This window comes from Ptychodera flava, chromosome 1, assembly GCF_041260155.1.
Source record: "Ptychodera flava strain L36383 chromosome 1, AS_Pfla_20210202, whole genome shotgun sequence".
Classification (NCBI taxonomy): Eukaryota; Metazoa; Hemichordata; class Enteropneusta; family Ptychoderidae; genus Ptychodera; species Ptychodera flava.
In genome coordinates this window covers 61,122,859-61,146,471 of record NC_091928.1, presented here as the reverse complement: position 1 = coordinate 61,146,471, position 23,613 = coordinate 61,122,859, and the positions used below count along the sequence as shown (strand labels likewise).

At 38.6% G+C, this 23,613-nt stretch overlaps 2 protein-coding genes and 1 long non-coding RNA gene across 10 annotated transcripts in view; 2 read left to right on the top strand and 1 right to left on the bottom strand.

Annotated features, from left to right (window-relative positions):
- The window catches only part of LOC139142355 (U1 small nuclear ribonucleoprotein 70 kDa-like), a 36,209-nt gene extending 35,456 nt beyond the window's left edge, over window positions 1–753 (bottom strand). Inside the window, 1 exon segment of the mRNA XM_070712275.1 lies at window positions 455–753. Coding sequence (XP_070568376.1) covers window positions 455–598 — 144 coding nt within the window. The 5' untranslated portion in view covers window positions 599–753.
- Window positions 754–1,414: 661 nt separating this feature from the next.
- On the top strand, window positions 1,415–3,561 carry LOC139142347 (potassium voltage-gated channel subfamily A member 2-like). The gene is given in 3 exon segments (XM_070712263.1): window positions 1,415–3,006; window positions 3,009–3,044; window positions 3,047–3,561. Coding segments are annotated over 3 exon segments (1,587 nt in total). The 5' UTR covers window positions 1,415–1,748; the 3' UTR covers window positions 3,340–3,561.
- A 27-nt stretch (window positions 3,562–3,588) lies between these two features.
- The window catches only part of LOC139142320 (uncharacterized), a 76,735-nt gene continuing 56,710 nt past the window's right edge, over window positions 3,589–23,613 (top strand). For all 8 annotated transcript variants that reach the window (XR_011554356.1, XR_011554363.1, XR_011554357.1 and 5 more), the window contains exon 1: window positions 3,589–6,012. This is a non-coding gene — a long non-coding RNA (uncharacterized lncRNA). The remainder of the gene's footprint in view (window positions 6,013–23,613) is intronic.

The window sequence follows — 23,613 nt, the reverse complement described above, 5'->3', positions numbered from 1 at the left end:
CGACTTGGGGCCTGGAATTGGGAGGCCGAAACGTCTTGGGCCCGAAACGACTTGGTGCCGAAACGTCTAGAAACCGAATTGACCTAGGGTCCAGTTGTCTAGAAACCCTACAAAAGATCTAACGCCGCACACATGCGTGTACATGCTTACTATAACACGGTGCACCTACAGCTGTCTTCGAAGGGACTCAAACACTCTTAAATATAAATTGAAAAATTAGCCGAAGTAGAATATCACTATTGCTGGTATGTTTCTTTTCTCGATTGTTCGAAGAAAATTTATTTCCACGTAATCGATACACTGACTTCTCATTTCTCTTTATTGACGGAGGGCGGCCATATTGAAAAAAATAGCCAGCGTTATAATTTACCGTAACTTGAAAACAATTATCGGATTTTGAAGAGAACTATAACACAAACTACATTGAAAGCAATCAATTTTAGAGTACCCTTACCTCAAATTGCTCCAAAAATGTACCAACACCGTGATATCCCGGGCCGGACTTTTCGTGCGGAAGTTTTACCATTGGCGGCATGTAGGGAATGGGGTCTCTGGGCGCAAACAACGCCAACAAATTTGGTGGTAAAAACTGCGTCATTTTCACGTCCTGATGTTCACTAGAGTTTCGGGATAACCCTTGCTTCCTATATGGGGGGATTATCAGATGCAATCTTCCTCAGATGAATGTTATTAACGCATTTCTTGACAATAACTTCAATAAGCATAAGTACAGCCCACGTCTCACGCGAGTCATGTGCGGTCGCAATCCAGTATTACCCAGAGTGCAATTCACTGACCAATTTCGACTCCTGATAGAGGGCGCAATCAGTTTGCATTTCTCCTGACTGTACTGTGGTCTGTGTATGTTCATCTGTGCCGAGCAAACAATAGGTAAACGATACAACTATGAGGGGAAAGATCACGAAAGGGTTAAGCAAATAGTTAAATTTGTGTCCAGTGTAACTGTTTAACACTTTTCCAATTTCGAAAAATATCACCAAAATGACATGTCCGGCATAAAATGTTTTTACTTCAAAATTAAAGGTTAAATATTTAACTTTTCTGAGTTGTTATCTTTGTTGACATACAAGAGTCAAAATAAAAGCAGCCGGTGTGTGTACTTTGGCCAGCCTGCGTAATTCGAGTAGCAACAGAGGAAGTACCGCGTACTTTAAAATGTTTACTGTATATACAGCTGTCATTGCAAGTGAAACTATTGGATAGCTCTTCGGGGATATTTTGAAGCTTTTGCCTTATCTCAAGAAAATTCACGAATAGCGAAAATAATTTCAGAAGTTTGTGATGTTTAATAAATCCTCTTGGTATTGCTTCTCTGTGTATATATTATATTCAAGTGAAAGTTGTTTTTTTTATTGCAGAGGACGAGTCGTGACGTCACGTAATGTCATCCTTTTGCTTTCATCCGGGTATTCTTACTATAAAACGTAGACATGTCCGCCATGATGCAGAAGGTTCCTGATATAATCGGGAGAATTTCAGACTTATTCTGCAGGATGGGATCGAATCTGTGAGGATATTAGTATGTGACTCCACGATAACGAAACGTGGGAGTGTGGAACGTGAGTTAACTTTGTCAAAGGTTTCACATACGATCTATTTGCAGTTTGACTGTAACTTCATAGAATGTCCGCCATATTGGCTAGGTTGTCAAAATTGTTTCCAAATTAGAGTTCATTGAAAAGTGGGGTCTCACCCCAATCTGGAGACCACGAGCGCACCCAAACAAGATGGAGGTCGCTATGGCAGGACTGGAGGGTAACAACGGGTTGAGTTTCAACCGAACCCTTCCCCGGTCATCTGGAAACGTCCCGAATTCTCGGTCTCTGCCAAAGCTGGTTCACGATGATAGCAGCGTTGATGAGGGATACGACAATCAGGTGTCGGGACACGACCAGTGCTGCGAAAGAGTTGTTATCAACGTCAGCGGTCTCCGGTTTGAAACGCAGCTGAAAACCCTCAACCAATTTCCAGAAACGCTCCTTGGGAACCCAGAGAAACGCATCCGGTATTTCGACCCTCTGCGAAACGAATATTTCTTCGATCGTAACAGACCAACTTTCGACGCTATCCTATACTATTATCAAAGTGGGGGCAGGTTAAGACGACCCGTTAATGTGCCCCTAGATGTCTTTAACGAAGAAATCAAGTTCTATGAGTTGGGAGAAGATGCAATATCTAAATACAGAGAAGATGAGGGTTTTATTAAAGAGGAAGAAAAAGAGCTGCCAAAAAATCCTCTTCAACGTAGTATGTGGTTATTATTTGAATATCCAGAAAGTTCACCCTGGGCCAGAGTGATTGCCGTGTGCTCAGTGACAATTATTTTGATATCCATCGTAATATTTTGCCTAGAGACCATGCCTCAATTCCAACCCCGTGAAAAAGATATAAATGGAAATACAACCAACTCAACAGGTACAAGTTCAATAAAGTTTTATCATGATCCATTTTGGATCATTGAGACGTGCTGTATAGTCTGGTTTTCGTTGGAGTTTGTGGTCAGGTTCTTGTCAAGTCCAAGAAAACTGCACTTTTTCAAGAACATTATGAACGTCATTGATGTAGTGTCAATTATTCCATACTTCATCACTTTGGGTACCACACTAATTGAAGAAACCACTGCGGAGGAAGACAACAAGGCAATGTCACTCGCCATCCTTCGTGTTATCCGCCTGGTACGCGTCTTTAGAATTTTTAAACTCTCAAGACACTCCAAAGGTCTGCAAATTCTTGGAAGAACACTTAGAGCCAGTATGCGAGAACTTGGCCTGCTTGTATTCTTTTTAATTGTTGGTGTCATTCTTTTCTCCAGTGCTGTGTACTTTGCAGAAACTGATTCTAAAGAGACACAGTTCAGCAGTATTCCAGATGCATTTTGGTGGGCTGTTGTTACCATGACAACAGTCGGTTATGGAGACATGAAACCAGTTACTTACGGTGGTAAAATTGTAGGGTCATTATGTGCAGTTGCAGGTGTGTTAACGATTGCTTACCTGTGCCAGTTATAGTCTCCAATTTTAATTATTTTATCATCGTGAGACGGACAATGAAGAACAGACTCAGTACTCTCATGTCTCTAGCTGTCCGTATCTACCGGCTCCTACTGTTGTTAAAAAGAAAGATGGTGCTAGTGAAGAAAATGTTTCAATGGACTATGTTGAAATGGAAGAAGGGATGAGTGGGTCTCTATCTCAGCAAACACCGAGTCAACCTGGTTCTGGTCGTCAGAATCCCTCAGATCGAACTAAAATGAACAGCGTGCAACGTAACTCCGTCAATTTGAACATCAATGCAGTAAGTATAGAGACTGATGTGTGACTAGACTTGTTGGCTGGAAACAGTAGTCAAGTGAAACGTGATAGGTGAAACTATGACCAGTTCTAGCTAAAGCCATTATTAACACTAATTATGCATTCAGTGTGAGTAAAATACAAGAGCCATACCTGTTAGATTTCTCCATAAATTTAACTCCATCTGTTCTTAACATGGTTTTACTAATCAATGAATTTTTGAATTTATAAAGTGAGAAAACATGGTTAGGAGAGAGTTTGATTCTGGCTCGAAATTACACAAGTGATATTTACATGAGCGTTAACCTAAAGGGTATTGCAAACTAAATGTACTTGGCTGGGCCTTACAATCCTGACATTGATTTTTTATTGTATGCCTGTGTGTACACAAAAGCCCATGCATTTATAGATGCCTATTCAGAGAAATTCTGACCAATAAGGACTATGTAATGTGCATTCTGTACCATAGACATTTTATACAAGTGTTTACAGAGTACAGTCACAGCATCGTCATACAGAAATTCCAGACCTTGAAACTGTAAAATGGCAAGAGTCAACTGGTTATTCTTGGCTGACTAATTTTACTGCTCTTTTAATCCATTAATCTGCAGTTTGCTACAAATTAGACATGCCACTATGTTTATTTGTATAGCCATTGCATTTTATGCTGCCATCTTGAATTAAAATCTGCTACTGACCCTAACAAGTCTACCTTAGAAGGCCCCCCGATTCTTTCCTCAATATTGTTATTCCACATCCTGCCACTGAAAAATTTCCTATGTTGTTAGTCACATTGCCTTTTCTTTCTCAGTATTATTTCATTACAAAGAGGTGATGTGTAGAATTTCTCTCATTTTTAAACTGATAATGAAGTTTTACAATTCATTATTAATGTCAATTTCCCTTGTTGTCCTTCCTGTGCCATACTGATAAGACAAAGCCGGCATAGTAAGCAGCTGCTGGCATTAATTTTCCCAAGATTTTCAAGAATCTATCCAACATTAAATGCAACTTTACCGCAGACCATTTCAGCGTTGATTACTGTTTTGCACAGATTACATGGAATGAGAACATCCCTTGACTCTCACTTCTAATAGCTTTTCTGCATGTATGGAATTCTGACTCTTCAATTTGACCTGTATTTGATGGAAAAAACAGGCAATAATCTGAGAGATATAGCACTTTTCAATTTGTAAATTCATCAAGTTATTTGACCTTTAGGAAAAAAGCCTGTTGAACAGGACTGAGTAAATATGATGCCATCAGTTTAACCTTTGACCTCCATAAATAACTAATATAACATTATTACGAGGGTAACTTGTACAGTTTTAGATGAATATTTACAAGTCTTTCTTTTAACTAAATCGTATCTGTTGTTACAAGAATGTAAAAATCTGTGTAGAAGACTTTAAACCTTCCAACTTCAATCCATATCTATTAAATAGTGTACCGTATTTTAATGTCCATTCTCACACAATCTAGTAACATGGTGTATTTAAAAAGCTTGATGTTCATCAGGATATGAAATACAGACGCCAACTCAAAGGAAGTATTTTGCAGCTATTATCACTAATCATGTCTTAAGAAATCTTACAAGTCAATTGATGGCAGTTTTGGTGACAAGATACCTGATAAAAACTCACTTGACATCCAGCTTGTGAGGCCACACACAAGGCAGTTCAGTCTAACAATTACATTCATCACAACAAACAACTGACATAGATTGTGGGGCTGTGAAGTTATGTAGGAATGGTTCCAGGCAGCTGTGTTTTTTGAATGATCATTGATTACTGAAGTCGAAATTAACGAAGATTAATAAAAATCGTATGATAGGAAATGTAAGTTGTGATATTAAATTTTCAAAATATGATATCTTGCCTTGAAACGCTGCATTGTGTTCATATTGACGAAAGTGAAAACATGGTGTTAAAAAAACAAGGAAAGAAAATTAAAAGTCATGCAGTTGTCATTTACAAAAGACTCTAAATTGAAGGAAATGCAAAAAATGTGATTGAAAGACACAGGACGGAGAAAATACTGAATACAAGCAGGCTAAGGGAGCATGCTGTATGCACAGACCGTGATAAGAGAAAGGTACCAACAGATATGGAAAACTACAATCAGATGTGAAAAAGACTTGCTGCTGGAACAATCAACATCAATCAAGGTATCTTGATTTCAGCACAGAGAGAAACCACTACCAAATGAATGCTTTGTGAAATTGGGTCATCTATAGACCTACTGAAGCTGAATGAAATGGTATTTAGTTGAAACAATCGGCTAAAATCCAAAGACCTGGCCCAACGGCAACAACAGACAATAGCCTATGCAGTGACAGCAGTAAAGAATGGGTGAACTGACCATGGTCTAGATGAAAATAACAACACCGGATTTGCTTGTTAAAAGGAAGTTATGCATGAACTCAGGTTGATTGTTGCTATGCCTGAATAGAGCGTCTGAAATAATACATCTTGTGCCATACATTTGCCTTGATTACATCACTTAATATAAGCGCGTGCCCTGCGGGCAACACGAAGGATGGCCAGTGACAATGTGTATGGCATACATAGATGTTTTCAGACTGTACAGGTGCAACAAGTCAAACCAGCTCCAGTATCCATGGTTACAACGTTACAGATGTCTGCCATTGGATGTGGCTTGCTGTTGGTTACGAAGGAAACCATACTGGGAGAGGGAACAGGTATGCCTTCTGTTTTACATTTATCACTAGATTAGACTCATATCTTTGTCCAAAAAATTCAAAAAGTGATCTCAAAATCTTTGTTTTCATGTTTTAACAAAACAAAGGGTCCCCTTCTGGTTCATTGCAGAACATGACCTCCCAACACATCCATTGCATTGATGCAAAACTAATATATCTGCACATGTATTTTACAAGTTTGGCAAAACTACTCAACTTAGTTAATAGTAAAGGGTCATAATATAGGGTGAAACACCCACAATTTTCAGTTTTCAATAATTTTCTTGTACAAGAATTTACATTCTTTGAATCTTAATTATCCATGTTACAAGTCCCTTTATATAAACAAGAACAGTGATTCCAACAAAATTTTCAGTAACAACCTTGTTGCAACTGACAAGTTTTGTCTTTGTCAGTGTATGGTAGGTGTGGTAATTTTGGCTAACTCTGATGCTTATTAGTACGTTTGTCATTGCATAAACTGCATCAGTGCATTTCATTGTACCATTGTTTGTCACTGTACATTGTTTGTTACTATACACTGTATAATTTGGTGTACACAATGTGTACTGTGTATTAGTGTTCCTCATTGCATACATTGTATCACTTTTGTATCACATACTTTTCCCCACTGTGTACATTGTATCGATACGCTATGTATTGGTGTTTGTCATTGCATATATTGTGTCACTGTGTATCAATGTGTCATTGCATACAATGAATCACTGTGTATTCAGTGTTCCTCATTGCATGCACAGTGTCAATTGCCTTGTTCAGATTGACCACTTTGCGTCGGTGTAGCGCCGGTGCTGGGCCCGGGCCAACGTAAAATAACCAATTCTGGACACGCTGCGTCTGCCTAGGGCCGACGCACTTTGGTCCCGGCTAGAAGGGGGGGTTCAGGGCCGACGCAGGGCCGACGCAAAATTTGGTCCGACGCAAATCGCCTGTGTGGACACATTGCGTTGGCCCTTACCAGGCGAAGTTGGACTAGTCACCCTATTCGCACAAAACAAACGTCTGAAACTAAAGTTTACACTCATCGAAAGTTTTTAATCTAGTCTTTACATGTATCATCCCATGTACGCAAAACTACGGTATATCTTCCCACCAACGTTTGCTCCGCAAGCGAGACCATTTCATTCTACAGTGCACATATTTAGAGACGCACAGGTTAACAAAATGTCAAAAATGCCACGCACTGCTGGTTATTTCTCCACCGCCGTCTTATATATACCATATGCTCATCCAATAAATAGTGAAGATCTCTCCGATGATTAAAAGGGCGAGTGGTGGTCATATTTGCCCTTCTTGTGCGTAAAAACGCAGGAAAATCATGAACAGTAGAAACAGCATGCCATTATTCAAATACACCATTTTGAACTTTGACAGGTCAGAGGTCACAAAGGAAGGTAAATTTACGTCAGCCCTAATTCTGGTACTGGTAAGTGTGGTTAAGTGCGGAGGCGGACCAAATCTATTCCCAAAAGGACAATTATTTTGCGTCGGCCCAAATTTCAGTTGGGTTGCAAGTGTGAACTAAGTCAATGTATATCTTGTTCACATTGGCAACCCAACTGAAATTTGGGCGACGCAAAATAATTGTCCTTTTGGGATTAAATTTGGTCCGTGTCCACACTTACCGGTACCAGAATTAGGGCCGACGTAACTTTACCTTCCTTTGTGACCTCTGACCTGTCAAAGTTCAAAATGGTGCATTTGAATATGGCACGCTGTTTCTACTGTTCATGATTTTCCTGTGTTTTTACGCACAAGAAGGGCAAATATGACTACCACTCACCCTTTTAATCATCGGAGAGATCTTCACCATTTATTGGATGAGCATATGGTATATATAAGACCGCGGTGGAGAAATAACCAGTGCGCGGCATTTTTGACATGCCTCTCTAGTCTATTACGTGCACTGTGGAATCGAATGACATGGTCTCGTTTGCGGAACAAAGGTTGGTGGGAAGTTCAGCGTACATGGGATGATATTAAAATGTAAAGACTGGATTGAAAACTTTCGATAGGTGTAAACTTTAGTTTCAAACGTCGTTTGTTTTGTGCGAATAGTGTGACTAGTTCAACTTCGATCCATAGCGGAGGCCTGGTCAACTGGGACCAGGGCCGACGTAACGTGTCCACACTGGCGATTTGCGTCGGACCAAATTTTGCGTCGGCCCTGAGTCGGCCCTGAACCCCCCCTTCTAACCGGGACCAAACTGAGTCGGCCCAGGGCCGACTCAGCGTGTCCACATTGGTTTTTTACGTCGGCCCCGGCCCTGGTCGGGACCTGGGCCGACGCAAAGTCGTCAGTCTGAACGTACCAAATGTATATCACATACTTTTCATCATTGCATACATGTACATTGTGTCAATGTGTATCAGTGTCTTTGTCATTGCATACATTGTATCACTGTGTATCAGTGTTCCTCATAGTGAACATCACAGTCCCTCCACAACAGGTACCCCTTTCACACAGACAAAGTTGCTACGCCGCCGTAATTTTGTTTTAAAAGCGATCATGAATAGCTTGGTCTAGCATGTGGACCAATTGTGTCCCGATGGGGAGGCAGTGTATAGTGCTGACATAAAATCAGTCTGCTCTAATTTCTATTTGTGGATATGTAGCCTTGGTCCTGGTCCAAGATGATAGCGAAGTTTGATCGTCAAGTTTATCATGTACCTCAGAACGACATTTTCCCACAATTTGTTTGTCCGTAAACTACTGTCACCCAATTAACACAGTTCTTGTATAACTTAGAGATGCATTAAAACGCCTTTTACTGATTATTCCTCCTTCGCTGACTTGTCCGATTCTAGCCAGTACATTCAATAAAGATATGTGTAAGTTAAAACAGTCAATGCATGGTCCTCATATACATATAAGCCTTTCCTGTTATGAAAAACGCCTATGAAAGGGATGAACATGACAAATATCCAAGGCCGCAATTTGAACTTAAAGAGATCAGAAACCACATAGGGCTACTGTTGCACCAGCGTATTTTTTGTTGCTACTGTATTTCAGGGCTCGACATAAGCACTAGCCCACTAGCCCGAGGCTAGTAAATTTTCAAGAGGACTAGTAAAAATGTCTTCGGAGGTAGTCCTGCGGACTAGTGCAATTTTCAAGTTCCGTAGTTGTCCAGGAAAGTTTATCGCTACAAAACTAATGGGACGCCGGGCCACTCATTCGATAAGAATGAACCAAGCCTCGATCATTTTATATAAAAATAAACTAACTTTTACCCAAACAAATTGGACAGTGAAACAGTGAAGCAAACTTTATTGATCACCAACTTAAAATGAAACAGTTTACCTGCTACGGAGAATCAAATTGTACTGTACATGCCAGTAACATGGCCCCGGGAAACATGGCTCAACGCTGAGCATCAAACGGAATTGTCTGCACGTCGTGTATTTTGGTTTGCTTGAAGCTCATCACTTCGCCTAAAAACATGAGCAACCCCACAATTTCGTTCAAACACTGTATCCTTGCCTTTCAAAGAAGATTTTTCTCAAGATTTCTTCAGGGGCATTCCCAAACAACACCTCTGATAGTTCGTAGCCAGCTTGACCCTGCTTTAGAATGCCTCCACATGCTGACCTCCATATATAGTCAAGACCCCCTAGCTTGATTGAAGCTGATCTTAAAAAGAGCCATCTAGCTTGCCAAAACAGTGCTATGGCAAGTTGCTACTGCTTGTACAGGTGAGGGAATTCCTCACCGATAATAACTTGGTGCTAGCAACTTATTGTTTTGCCATTTTAGTGGAAAAGTGTAAATTATTGGGGCAATAATAGTGAAGTGAACCTTAAAACAGTAGTGAAAAAACAACGTATGAAATGGGTGTATCAGACTGTTGTATCCAATGATTGGATACAACAATCACTTCTGGGAGTCATTGGTTATTTTTGTGCTAATCACATTTTGTTACCAGTAACTGGCAAAAACTCATAAAAGACACAAGCACATGAAATGGTAAAATGCAACATTTTACTATTAAAAACAAAATTCTTCACAAACCATTATTACAAATGAGAGGTCCTCCCCACAAGCTGGTCAATTTTAAAATGTGATATATGTCAAAAATATGATGGCACTTCACAGGAACATTTGTGAATGGCTGTATGAATTTCAGTTCTGGAGAAACAAATCTGTCCCCATTATGAACAAAGATGTTCTTTGCAAATTAATGGCGCACTACCTGAGGTATGAAGAATTTTCCAACAAATTCATTCCTACGTCTGATTTTATTCTTGACGGCAATAGGCTACTTTCATGACCTCTCCTCCTACACAGGACATTTCATTCAGGTTATTTTTGTGGTTTATATATGATTCAAAGTTAAACATTTTGCAGTAAGCAAATGTGCTAGTCTTGCATGAAAGTTAGTTATTGGGTTTAAAAACCTTTGTGACAAAAAATATGAGAATGGTCATATATACACCTCTTTACAACATGAGAGCAACATTTGGCTTTGCTTTAGCAGGACTAGTAGATTTCATTTAGGACTACTAAAAATGAACTGCTACTAGTCCTTTGGGCTAGTGGATGATTTGACCTTGCGTGGAGCCCTGTATTATTGTCAGTGTCTTAACGGAAGCTCTGTGTAATCATTTGGTCTGGTGCTATTTGTACATTGGACCTATCTGGCTGACAATGTGGTCACTGTGTGAACCAGGTTATAGTTTAGCGTCACTGTGTATCAGTGTGTTTCTCATTGCATAGTATCGTATCACTGTGTATTTATTGTATTTGTCATGATGAATCTCTCGTTGTGTCACTGTCACTAGTGAAGTGAGTCATTGCATCGTCAGGATATCGTATTGAAGCATATCATTAAATGACACATGCTGTTGCGTGTCATTGAATATTACTGTGTTTACATTGTCATCCCAATATAAAACCACAAAAATGCTTACCAGCAAGTCTACTGTATTCACATCACCCTGTGTCTTTGTGTGTATGAGAGTGATCTCCCTTTCTTTATAAAGCAAGAGTTAGTTTCAAGAAAGTCTGTTAATTGTGTACAGTAAAAGTTCCTGCCATATTATATTAGAATTGTATGAACATAATTTATCAGTAAAATAACAACTTGAAAATTTACAAAGAAATTCAAGATCAAGTTCACTGTCTTGAATACATCATGCCGGTAATCTAAACTCAAGCATTCATAATTACAGTGACATCACATGCTGTTTGTAATGTGATACTGCACAGAGTATGTGGGCCATATCTTAGATATCAACAAGACAGCCATACATCTACCAGAAGTTAGGATTGAAACTGCAAACTAAAATTGTTGTAATTGGACAACAATATTTTGAATAGGGGGAAAAACTGCAAATTTGACATAGTTTGTTACTGTTCAATGTGGATTTGCATGGGTGACTCAAAGAGGTGAACTGTTTAGAGGAGGAGGGACTGAACGTAAGAATTTTGTAAAAAATCATGATTGGTTACCACTGTAAACAATAAATTCAGCCAATGGTATGGCTCGATGTACATAACAGGAAGTCTAAAGGTGTTACGTGCAGAGATAACGAACAAAAGGGTGAACTCAGCAGTTAACGTTTAAACAAAATTTATTACGAAAAAAAAACTAATTGCTAAGTCAGGGATAGAGTACAAGCTTAAAAGTGTACAGACTACTTATCTCAGCTGGGACGGCAAAGCTCCAGTCTCAGAGTTGTAACAGTCAGTTGGATGAATGAACAGTCCTTGCAGGCTTGCAGCTGCACAAAGTCCACAGTATAAATCCAGGGTTGGCAGTGAAGGTCTTGAAAAGTCTTGAGAATGACTACTGCTGGAGTTTAGTAACACACAAGAGACACGATCCCAAAAGTCTGACTGGAAGCTGTGCACGTCCCTTTTATAAAGGCATGTAAGAACAATCTAGAACCTTTTATTGACATGCTAATTACTGTTCTAAAATTATCTCCCTTACACAACTAATCAACTTTCCAGAACATTCCAAACATGACTAATTGAATTCAAGGTTGTGAGGTCATCAAGGGCAGTGACCTTGGGAATGTTCTAGACTGATTGAACTCAGGTCATGATGAGTGTGGGGGAAATGACCTACATAACACACCCCCTCTTCAAAAAAAGAAAATTTTTCAAAGAAAAATCTTTCTTTTACAAATGTAATCTTGAAAAGGATTTAAGTACTCAAATTTTGTTTTACTCTAAAGTAAAGTTTCTTGAAAGTGAACAACAATAAAATTTCTTGAAAGTGAACAACAATAAACTCTAAATACGAGAGAGACAGTCTGCAATTAAATTGTCTCTGCCTTTGATATGTCTAATGTCAAGATTAAACTCCTGTAACATTAAACTCCATCTTAGCAATCTCTGATTTTTGCCTTTAAATTTCTGCAGAAAAACAAGAGGGTTGTGATCAATATAAACCACTATTGGCTGATTTGAAGAAGTAACATAAACTTCAAAATGCTGTAAAGCTAATATCAAAGATAAACACTCTTTTTCAATTGTAGAGTAGTTTCTCTGGGATTTGTTAAATTTGCGTGAAAAATAGCAAACAGGATGATCTACCCCATGACTATCCTCTTGCAATAAAACAGCACCAGCAGCCGTATCACTAGCATCCACAGCTAATTTGAATGGCAAAGTGAAATCTGGTGCAGACAACACTGGGAGCACTTTGCAGTATGGCTTTAAGTGTATCAAATGCCTGTTGGCATTGCTCTGACCAAACAAACTTTACTTTCTTTTTAAGTAAGTTAGTCAAAGGCTCAGTAATTGTGGAGAAATTTGGACAGAATTTTCGGTAGTAACCAGCCATACCGAGAAAGCGCATCAGTTGTCGTTTGCAGTTTGGTATGGGAAAACTTGAAATGGCACTGATTTTGGCATCAACAGGTTTACCTCACCCTGTCCTACAGTATGTCCGAGGTAAGTTACCCTCGCCCAACCAAACTCAGATTTGGCAAGGTTGACAGTCAACATTGCTTTGCTCAGTCTCTCAAAGAACTTCCGCATGAGCTTGATGTGTTCCTCCCAGGTGTCACTATACAGGACGACGTCGTCAACGTAAGCTGACACATCCGTCTAGCCGGATATGACGTCGTTGATCATCCGTTGGAACGTTGCCGGAGAGTTCTTCATTCCGAATGGCATCACCTTGTACTGGAACAATCCGTCTGGTGTAACAAAGGCGGATATTTCACGAGCACGATCCGTCAGAGGGACTTGCCAAAATCCCTTCAGTAGGTCAAATTTCGTCACATACTTGGCTTTTCCCACTCGGTCGATGCAGTCATCAATCCTCGGGATTGGGAAAGTGTCTGTCTTTGTTAAAGTGTTGACCTTCCTAAAGTCCGTGCACATACGATAACTGTGATCTGATTTGGGAACAAGTATGCACGGCGAACTCCAGTTACTTTTACTGGGTTCAATAAAGTCATTGTCCAGCAGGTATTTGACTTCTTCCTGGAGATATTTCGCTTTTGTTGGATTCAGTCTGTATGGATGTTGTTTTACAGGCTTACTGTCCCCAACATCAACGTCGTGATAGATGACGTTTGTCCTCGTTGGAACATCTTGAAATAGGTGTTTATATTCGTGGAGCAGTTCTTTCACCTGTTGTTGTTGTTCTGGCTGGAGGTGTGCCAACTTTGTAGACTCCAGCTTCTCCAGTTTGATTTCTGAGTTTTGAAGCTTGACCGAGCCCAGCTTTGAGTTTAGAGTATTTTCACTCAAGTCAGTTTCAGTATCACTATCTTCATAATGGTTTGAACTGACTGCACTGACAGGCTGAGTTATAGTAGGATTATCTCTATCCAAATATGGCTTAAGCATATTTATGTGACATAGCTGTTTTTGTTTTCGCCTGTCAGGTGTTATTATGATGTAATTTAAATCGCTCAATTTTTTATCAATTAGGTATGGCCCAAAGTAACGAGCATGGAGTGGTTTGCCAGGAATTGGAAGTAGAACAAGAACCTTTTGACCTGGTTCAAACTTCCGTTTTGAGGTGCTTTTATCATATTTGGTTTTCATTGACTGCTGAGATGACTCAAGATTTTCTCTGGCTAATTCACATGCTTTAGAGAGTTTTGTACGAAAATCTGACACATATTGCAAAATATTCAGACAATCATCATCGTCTGATAGGAATTTCTCTTTAACGAGCTTAAGTGGGCCACGGACTGTATGTCCAAATACAAGCTCAAATGGGCTAAAACCAAGAGACTCTTGAATTGACTCTCTAACAGCAAAGAGCAGAAAATGAATTCCTTCATCCCACTGCTTCTCTGTGTCAAAACAGTAGGTCCTAATCATGTTTTTCAAAGTTTGATGAAATCGCTCAAGAGCACCCTGACTTTCTGGATGATAGGCGGATGACCTATACTGTTTAATGCCTAGCTGATCCATTACTTGTTGAAAAATACCAGACATAAAGTTGGAGCCTTGATCGGACTGGACACATTTAGGGAGGCCAAATAAAGTGAAAAATTTGACTAAAGCTCTCACTATAGTCTTTGTCTTTATATTTCTCAGTGGTATGGCTTCTGGGAACCGAGTTGATGTACACATAATTGTCAGCATGTACTCATTTCCTGATCTTGTTTTTGGTAGGGGCCCAACACAGTCTATTAGTATCCTACTAAATGGTTCTTGAAATGCAGGAATTGGCTGTAAAGGGGCCTTTGGAATGGTCTGATTTGGCTTTCCTACCATTTGACATGTGTGACAAGTTTTACAGAAATGTGCTACATCCTGCCTGAGATTAGGCCAATAAAAGTGACTGAGAATTTTATGATAAGTTTTCCTTACTCCTAAATGACCAGCCCAGGGCGTTTCATGGGCCAGGCGCAATATTTCAGCACGATAGGGCTTTGGAACCACAATTTGATGTTTTATAGCTCAGTCGTCATCAACCAAGACATCTGCAGGTCTCCATTTACGCATGAGAATACCAGATTTTGTATAATAGGAAACAGAGCTATCTGAAGTTTCATCTTCATCATCTACCCTGTCAAACAAACACAAAATATCTGGATCTTTGTGTTGTTCTGCAATGAGATTTGATCTAGAAAATGTCTGACCTTGGTCAGCAGAAGTTTTACTGGAAGTTTCAAATCCACGAGGGATAACGGAATGATCCGTGTCAAACACCTGACTAAGAAAGGTGTCATTTAAGTCAACATCTGTGACATTATTTTGAGAGTATTTTGATTCTCAGAAGTTTTCTTTGACATGGCTCGAGTAATGGCACATGAAGGAAATAAATCGGGTATCTCTTGTTCAATTGGCTCTGGATCCTGATCTAAACTAGGATTATCAGTCACAAGTGGATTAGTAATGACCTTGTCCCCAGCAAGGTCGTTTCCAAGAAGAAGGTGAATCCCTTCAAAAGGCAAAAAAGGCCTAATACCTAAAGTCACAGGTCCAGAAACAAAGTCGAAGACAAATAGACATTATGGAGAGGAACAGGAATGAAGTCATTGCAATCTACCCCCTTAATAAGAACTTTAGAACCTGAAAATGACTTTTCAGAAAACGGCAGGGTATCTGCCAACAAAAGAGACTGGGAAGCCCCGGTATCTCTTAAAATTTTGACAGGGGTAGCAGAAGAAAAATCACTAGAAAGTGATATAAAACCATTATGAATAAATGGCTCGAAAATACCCATAATGCTATCTTGAGAAGAATTGACCTTGACCTCATTAATTGGGGATGAGAGGGGTTTAACCTCAAAAAATGTGTTGCACACATTATTAGACTCTAATCGAGTTGATGAAGAAATAAAGCCAGTTGGCTTAGATCCATTTTGACCACTTTGACCTTCACGTTTTCTTTTCAATTTGAAACACTCTGACATTAAATGGCCGTCTTTCTTACAATAATTACAAGAAAGTGTACTGAACTGTTTGTCAGAAGGAGATTGAGACTTGGGATCTGATGATGTGGGAGTATTACTTGAACTCTGTGAACTGTTGTCATTTGATTTTCTACTGTCCTTTGAAAAATTCTTGGATGAAAAGGACGAGTTAAATTTACCTGCATTGTTTCTGTATGAAAAGGACTGGGATGGTTTGCTGAGAAATGAAGATTTGTGGGTCAATGAATAATCATCGGCCAAACGTGCAGCAACCTCCAATGTATCTGCCTTTTGTTCATTGATAAATGTCTTGATGTCACTCCGGATGCACCTTTTAAATTCTTCAATCAAAACAAGTTGTCGTAATTTGTCATAATTCTGACTAACCTTTTCAGAAGAACACCAACGATCAAACAGTTGTTCTTTTGTTCGAGCAAATTCAACATAAGTTTGATCTTTTACCTTCTCACAATCCCTAAATTTCTGACGGTAAGCTTCAGGCACCAATTCATAGCCCTTGAGAATTAATTCCTTCACAGAATCATAATCTGAAGCCTGCTCTACTGACAACTGAATGTAAATTTCTCTGGCTTTACCCACCAAAGCACTCTGCAAAAGCATAGACCAGGACTCCTTAGGCCAATTCAGACTCTGAGCAATTTTCTCAAAATGAAGGAAATATTTATCAACATCTTTTTTTGGAAAGGGGGAACTAACCTGAAATGCTCAGTGATGTCAAACTTGTCTGAAGGGAAGAATTTTCCTGATTGTCCAAGCTCTAAACGTCTCATTTCTAACTGTAGTCGATGTTCTTCCAATTCTCTCTCCTTTTCTCTCTGTCTTTCTTCCATTTGTAATTCTTTGTCTTTCATTTGTAATTCTTTGTCTTTCATTTGTAATTTTTCCTGCCTTTCCCTTTCCTCCATTTGCAATTTTTCCTTTTCTAATTCCAATTTCTTAAGCTCCAAATCTGCCTGTATTTCTAATTCTAATTTTTTGAGTTCGAAGGAAGACTCAGGCTCATAATCTTTTAAGGCAGACTCCTCAAAATGGCCAGAATTAACTAAATGTTTTGCAATGTGGAACTGTATTTCCGCTTGCGCATAGATCTTTTGACATCTACTTTAAGGAATTTGCCAGTGCTATGAGGTTGTCTTTTCTGAGGGAATTAAATGTGTCCTGATCAAGGTCATCCATAAATTCGTCTGGCTTGAATTCCGCCATGATTGAATTTCGCTGAGTTCACAGTATACAGTAGTTTTGAAAAGGCTGTCAAAATGTTGTCAAACGGCTCAAAATATTCGTCTCCCGGACGAGCCCCCAATTTGTTACGTGCAGAGATAACGAACAAAAGGGTGAACTCAGCAGTTAACGTTTAAACAAATTTATTACGAAAAAAAAACTAATTGCTAAGTCAGGGATAGAGTACAAGCTTTAAAAGTGTACAGACTACTTATCTCAGCTGGGACGGCAAAGCTCCAGTCTCAGAGTTGTAACAGTCAGTTGGATGAATGAACAGTCCTTGCAGGCTTGCAGCTGCACAAAGTCCACAGTATAAATCCAGGGTTGGCAGTGAAGGTCTTGAAAAGTCTTGAGAATGACTACTGCTGGAGTTTAGTAACACACAAGAGACACGATCCCAAAAGTCTGACTGGAAGCTGTGCACGTCCCTTTTATAAAGGCATGTAAGAACAATCTAGAACCTTTTATTGACATGCTAATTACTGTTCTAAAATTATCTCCCTTACACAACTAATCAACTTTCCAGAACATTCCAAACATGACTAATTGAATTCAAGGTTGTGAGGTCATCAAGGGCAGTGACCTTGGGAATGTTCTAGACTGATTGAACTCAGGTCATGATGAGTGTGGGGGAAATGACCTACATAAACAAAAGGCCTTATTTGAATTCAAAGCAACAGTATGTATCTCATCAGTATTTACTGCTTTGCTCTTAGTTAATTTAATATGAAAAATACTACCGGTAATTGTCAACCAAGATGATTTGATGGTCAAAAGATGGCTTTATATCATAGGCCAAGTTCTTTTATGGAATGTATATGCTACAGTTGTGATAACAATGATTGTGTCTTGTGTATCTAACATTAATGAAAAAAGAGGGATATTGGGATTTGTGTTGGAAGCAGTTACACATACCAGTATTTCTTATGTCTTTTGTGACATTTAGCTGCTGTCATTCCCTTTGAAAAATGTCTTCAAATTCATAGAAATACCTTCCTGGTAACATCTTGAATTGAGTTTAACCCTTCGAGTGTCAAAATCAATTTTTGTCGCCTTAAAGAATATACTTAAGTCAAATTTGTTCAGATTTTTGCCAAAATTTTTATAAAGAACTGTAGCCAAAGAAATGTCATTTCCATGCAGTCAAAAAGTATAAAATATTTACGGAAAAATTTGTAAAGTTTGGTATAATGTGGCACTAAAATTTTGGTTGGAAAAATTGCAGCACACAAAGGGTTAAAGAAACATTTGTTTCATAATATAACATTTACAGCTTGTTTAGCAAAGAATCATGGTATGTAATTCTCACTTCTTTTTGAAGACAATCCACAATAAATTGACAGCCGGACACAATGAATTTTAATTTTGTCGCTGATGTAGCTAATATTTATTGCTGATTTAGTCAGGAATACGTACTATGAATAACTGTGTCACCCATGTACATAGCTGCCATAATCATAAAAAATAGACAAGATAAAATGTGGTGGAAAAGCCGATAGGAGTAAGTTACTTTATTCTGAAAAACTATTATCCAAATTTTGAATAATGTTTTAGTTCGCTCTGACATCAAAGGCATTTATTAAATTCACCAGTGATTTTGATGTTTGTAATTAATTTCAAATACATTTGTATTGCTATGGAGGGAAGTGTTCAAAAGATGATGGATTGAGTTGAGAGTCCTCTTTGTCAGAAGACAACCATCTGGCAGTCAATACAATGTTGCACTAATATTTAATAATGTATATCTTCTGTAACACGATTTGCATTTGATGAAGTTTCCTTTGTCTCAATCACTCCCACATGGTTCTGCTTTGTTGGCAAAATGATAACTACATAATCAGTATAGAAGTGATATCTCTGTCCTTTGTGACTTAGTCCCCAATGCCCATGGCAAAACATGATTTCTTTTTTAATAAATACCAAACTTTGTTATTGTATGTCATCAGCGCATGGCTATGTAAAATTTCAGTGAGTTGACATGTTGTTTAATTCAGTGAAGAATACAGTAATTTTATAAAAAAGTCAGATTATACACTTACCAGTGGCCAGTAGCTGTCATGTGATGTTAGTAGTCAAGCTGTCTCATTGGGTGTACATGAAGTTCAATTCTGTCATGTGACATTAGTCAAGCTGTCTCATTGGATGTACATGAAGTTCAATTCTGTCATGTGACATTAGTCAAGCTGTCTCATTGGATGTACATGAAGTTCAATTCTGTCATGTGACATTAGTCAAGCTGTCTCATTGGATGTACATGAAGTTCAATTCATTTGTAAACAGACTGGTCAGTGGTCAGTAGCTGTCATGTGATATTAGTCAAGCTATCGCATTGGGTCATGACGTTCAACTCATTTGTAAACATACTGGTCAGTAGCTGTCATGTGATTTAGTCAAGCTGTCTCATTGGGTGTACATGAAGTTCAATTTTGTCGTGATATTTTAATCAAGCTGTCTCATTGGACGTACATGAAGTTCAATTCTGTCGTGATATTTTAATCAAGCTGTCTCATTGGATGTACATGAAGTTCAATTCTGTCGTGATATTTTAATCAAGCTGTCCCATTGGATGTACATGAAGTTCAATTCTGTCGTGATATTTTAATCAAGCTGTCCCATTGGATGTACATGAAGTTCAATTCTGTCATGTGATATTTTAATCAAGCTGTCTCAATGGATGTACATGAAGTTCAATTCTGTCATGTGATATTTTAATCAAGCTGTCCCATTGGATGTACATGAAGTTCAATTCTGTCATGTGATATTTTAATCAAGCTGTCTCAATGGATGTACATGAAGTTCAATTCTGTCATGTGATATTTTAATCAAGCTGTCTCAATGGATGTACATGAAGTTCAATTCTGTCATGTGATATTTTAATCAAGCTGTCTCAATGGATGTACATGAAGTTCAATTCTGTCATGTGATATTTTAATCAAGCTGTCCCATTGGATGTACATGAAGTTCAATTCTGTCATGTGATATTTTAATCAAGCTGTCTCAATGGATGTACATGAAGTTCAATTCTGTCATGTGATATTTTAATCAAGCTGTCTCAATGGATGTACATGAAGTTCAATTCTGTCATGTGATATTTTAATCAAGCTGTCTCAATGGATGTACATGAAGTTCAATTCTGTCATGTGATATTTTAATCAAGCTGTCTCAATGGATGTACATGAAGTTCAATTCTGTCATGTGATATTTTAATCAAGCTGTCTCAATGGATGTACATGAAGTTCAATTCTGTCATGTGATATTTTAATCAAGCTGTCTCATTGGATGTACATGATGTTCAATTCTGTCATGTGACATTAGTCAAGCTGTCTCATTAGATGTACATGAAGTTCAATTCTGTCATGTGATATTTTAATCAAGCTGTCCCATTGGATGTACATGATGTTCAATCCATTTTTGAACATTGCATTGATGATGAAAATAAGACATTTAACCCCACAGTAGCTAAAAATAACCTTTGTAACTGTGATACTGCAATAAATAAATATGTACGTATATTCAGGGTTGCGACTCTAATCAGTGTTTTGCCCAGGAATTGTAAAGGTGGGACACAGTGTCCCATGATTGTTAAAATACGGGGACATTTAATACAATAGGGGGTCAATGTGCGAGCGAACAATGTAAAGCAAAGTAACGTCACCAAGGCAGAAAGGTATTGTAAACATGTATGGCTGTTGTTTTCCATCGAAAATTTGATATCATGAATACACACCTTCATTTTAAAATTAAGATTGCTGGATGTCTCCTAAAATGGTTTGTGACAAAGTCACCAAGGCAGAAAGGTATAACTGGTTATATCGACAGTTTTGAATTGTGAAAAAGACATCATCATGATAAAATCAATTTCATTCGCATTTTTCTTTTATGGGGATTCTTGTAAGCTACTGCATTACTTGTGTTTGACAGAAATAAAGAATATGTTTCATTACACTTATGACTCCAGAACTAGAAGTGGTTGAAGACAATAGTTTGATGCACATTGTAACCTGGTTTTTTTCATTACTGCTATAAAGTTCTCTTCTTTTTTATAATTGCTCTAATGACTGACAATTTTCCCTGAAAATTGCAAAAAATATAGTTTGAAAACACAAATATCTGAGAGAACTCCTTGATCCTCATGATAGCAATTGCACATTGCCATAATGTTGTTTTGACAAGCTAGGCGGTTAAGATCAGCTACAATCGAGCTAGGGGGTCTTGACTATATAAGGAATTCAGCATGGTGACCTCGATCTCTCGCTGGGCTGGCTTGCAGACGATCGGAGAGTTGTATGAGACTCCTTCTGGGGAAATTTAAGGCAAATTACTACTTTGAAAGTCAGGGATATAGTGTTTCAACAAAATTGTGGGGTTGATGATATTTTTAGGTGAAGTCATGAGCTTCCAGTACACCAAATACACGTGCAGTCAATTCCGTTTGATGCCATGTGCCCGGGCAAGTAAAGTGACAGAAAATTTGATTCTCCGTACTTCACTGTACTAGCATATATTTACAAGTAAACGTTTCATTCAAAGTTGGTGGTCAATAAAATTTGCTTTGTGAAAAGTTTGTTGTTCGTTTTACAAGCTTTCCGCTTCCGAAATCATTGTCTGGTGATCGGGATCGTACGTGGCCCGGTATTTGAGTTTGTCCCCACGGCTGCAGGGCCCAGTGGCCGGACGCACAAATCGCCTTGCTCATACCATGAATCGTAGACTGTAACAGACCAACTGATTTTCCAATAGTGTTTACATTGTGACGAAAAAAATAGACTAAATTTTAAATGTTTCATTTGTCTCAATAGAGAAGCGATAACTGTATGGGCTATCAAGTGTGTAATTTGGTAGCTAAAAAAGTAGTCCCTCTGTGGACGCTGGACTTGCAATTCTAGCCCTGATTTTAGTGCGTCCCTGTGACCCATGTCCGGTATTTTTGCGGGACATTGTTGTTAATTTTGCGTCAAAAGACGCAAGAACGCACTCTGGGCAAAACACTGTCTAATGGACATTGAAGTTATTGAACAGATAGTTTCAGATCTGCAAGTTTATCCAATAGTGAATTTGTAACAATTCATATGAACTGTAACACCCTAGGATGGGTTAAGTTTGTGAATGATTTAAATGCATAAAATAAATTGAGGCTGAAAATTATCATGAGATTATTTTGTCATATTAGTAAATGCAAGAAGTGAAAAAGATATTGTCAGTAGTAGAATATGATTACAAGAATCTAAGTGTTGATTGCAAGGAAGAAGGAAGTTCGGAACACATTTGCGAAGAAATTCATTTCATGTGCTTTTGGCTATTACTTCAGAGATATTTGAAATTTTAAAGATACGTTTTACTTTCTAAATATCGTTATATTTGAATTGATTGAAATTATCTTTTTAGGTAGGACATTCTTTGTCTTTTCATTTTAACTTCTAGAACATAACTTTTGCTTGTAACTATGGCTTACACAATAGCCTTGTCTCTAATTAGACTGGTGACTTGGAGGGGCATGCTTTTCATTGAATTTGTGAGTTCGAGGGGCATGCTGTTCTTAGACTGGTGACTTGGAGGGGCATGCTGTTCTTAGACTGGTGACTTGGAGGGGCATGCTGTTCTTAGACTGGTGACTTGGAGGGGCATGCTGTTCTTAGACTGGTGAGTTAGACGGGCATGCTTGCTGTTCGAGTTTTGGAGTTAAGGGGCTTGCTGTTTATACTGGTAGATTGGATGAGAGGGCAATGCTGTTCATACAGTGTAAGAGGGGCAATAGTATTCATAAGTTGGTGAGCTACATGTAAGTGGGGTATACTGTTTATAGAGTTTGAAAGTTAGATGGCCTGTTGTTCATGAGATTGTGAAGTAGAGGGGCATACTGTAGAGTTGGTGAGTTACTTGTTGTAGAGGCATGTTGATATTGTATAGGCATGTTGTTCAAAGAGTTGATAAGTTAGATGGGATATGCTTTACTGAGTCAGTGAATTAGAGGAGCATACTGAGTATAGAGTCTGTGAGTTAGAGGGGCATTTTCATAGTGTTGGTGAGTTAGAGGGGCATTTTCATAGTGTTGGTGAGTTAGAGGGGCATTTTCATAGTGTTGGTGAGTTAGAGGGGCATTTTCATAGTGTTGGTGAGTTAGAGGGGCATTTTCATAGTGTTGGTGAGTTAGAGGGGCATTTTCATAGTGTTGGTGAGTTAGAGGGGCATTTTCATAGTGTTGGTGAGTTAGAGGGGCATTTTCATAGTGTTGGTGAGTTAGAGGGGCATTTTCATAGTGTTGGTGAGTTAGAGGGGCATTTTCATAGTGTTGGTGAGTTAGAGGGGCATTTTCATAGTGTTGGTGAGTTAGAGGGGCATTTTCATAGTGTTGGTGAGTTAGAGGGGCATTTTCATAGTGTTGATGAGTTACATGTAGAGGGCATGATATTCAATACCGTTGGTGAGTTACATACATGGTATGTTGTTCCTTTGTCCTGATTGTGATCTGCCTATTGTCCTATACACATATTGACCACCCATACTT